At 40.8% G+C, this 1361-nt stretch overlaps 1 protein-coding gene across 1 annotated transcript in view; it reads left to right on the plus strand.

Moving 5' to 3' along the window:
• Positions 1–243: 243 nt before the first annotated feature.
• ELOVL6 (ELOVL fatty acid elongase 6) overlaps positions 244–1361 on the plus strand; it is a 25809-nt gene continuing 24691 nt past the window's right edge. The window contains exon 1 of the mRNA XM_014311959.2: positions 244–372. Within this exon, the coding sequence (XP_014167434.1) occupies positions 302–372 (71 nt within the window). The 5' untranslated portion in view covers positions 244–301. The remainder of the gene's footprint in view (positions 373–1361) is intronic.

Raw genomic sequence — 1361 nt, forward strand, 5'->3', positions numbered from 1 at the left:
CAAATTTGTCTCTTCTTTTCCAGAAGTTCTCCAGGGTCAGTTTTGCCTGCACCCAGCCCTCAGTGTGTGCAGTAGTTTAATACAGAAATTATAAGCTCAGCTGGGATGCAGGAATGTCTCCAAAAGAGTTTCCTTTCAAGGAAGCATACAAGCCCTTAGCCATGATGTCCACACATGACTCTGCTGTGTATCTAATATTAATTAAACGTTTGACAAGTGTTTTTTGGTTTTGTTTTGCAGGAAGAAATCATTCCTGTTTTCAGCTCTGTACGCTGCCTTTATATTTGGTGGTCGGCACCTAATGAACAAACGAGCAAAGTTTGAGCTGAGGAAGCCGCTAGTGCTCTGGTCTTTGAGCCTCGCCGTCTTCAGGTAGGCACTTCCTCACACCACCTGCCTTTGACAGCAGGCCCTGGAGAGGTTTGGGCTTCTTCACCTCCAGCAGCACTGCTAATGCAACAACAGGCTCGCACAGAAGTGGCATTTCTTTGCTTCTGCTATTCAGGGTTGTGTCCTGATCCACTCCTTAACATTGAAATTATTCCCTTTGACTTAGCAGATCATAGAGCATTTGAAGAGGGGAGAAATCAATAACAAAGGCGAAAATACAGGAGGACATGAGAAAAAGCACTTACCATTGCAATACATTTACCATGCAAGCTAGAAATGGAAATAAACACATTAAGATGTTAGTCTTGTCTCAGGTGCTAGTAGTATTATGTTTATGTGGTCTGTATATGTGGAATATTCAGTCAGGACACTCTGATCCCCATTAGTGAGGTAAAACAAAAGTCACTGCTTTGATGACAGGTAAATTAGATCACTGTAACTGATATCAGGAGCTAACTTCTGGTTATTCCATCACAAATTGCTTGTGACTGTAGCAAAAAGGTGGCTCGACAGGGAAAGGCTGTTTCTTAGTGATGTACATCTCTTGGCTGTGTGTTGACTCCATATTTAATATGGGGAATGTCATGTTTGGATTGTTGGTGGTTGTTGAAGTCGAATTGGCCAATCTGAACTCCTCTCTACATGCTTAATATGCTAACTTTTAATGAGGCTGAAGATGAATGGATAAACAAATGCTTATAAAAATAGCCCTTACAAACACATGATTTTTGGTACAAATTACTAGTAACAGTACACAGATGACCTGAGGACTATCCTTCATTTCAGGGACTATGGGGACTGTAAGTTAGAGCTCACTGAACAACATACAGACCATCCACAAACCATTATCAAACACTGCTACTTGTATCTTTCTAATTTCAATATAATACTTACTGATTAACATGTTTGCTTACTGAGCAGGTGTGAATGGTGCATTGCTTTTCACAGGATAGGAATAGTTTTTGCTCAGA

This window comes from Geospiza fortis, unplaced genomic scaffold, assembly GCF_000277835.1.
Source record: "Geospiza fortis unplaced genomic scaffold, GeoFor_1.0 scaffold11, whole genome shotgun sequence".
NCBI classification, from domain to species: domain Eukaryota; kingdom Metazoa; phylum Chordata; class Aves; order Passeriformes; family Thraupidae; genus Geospiza; species Geospiza fortis.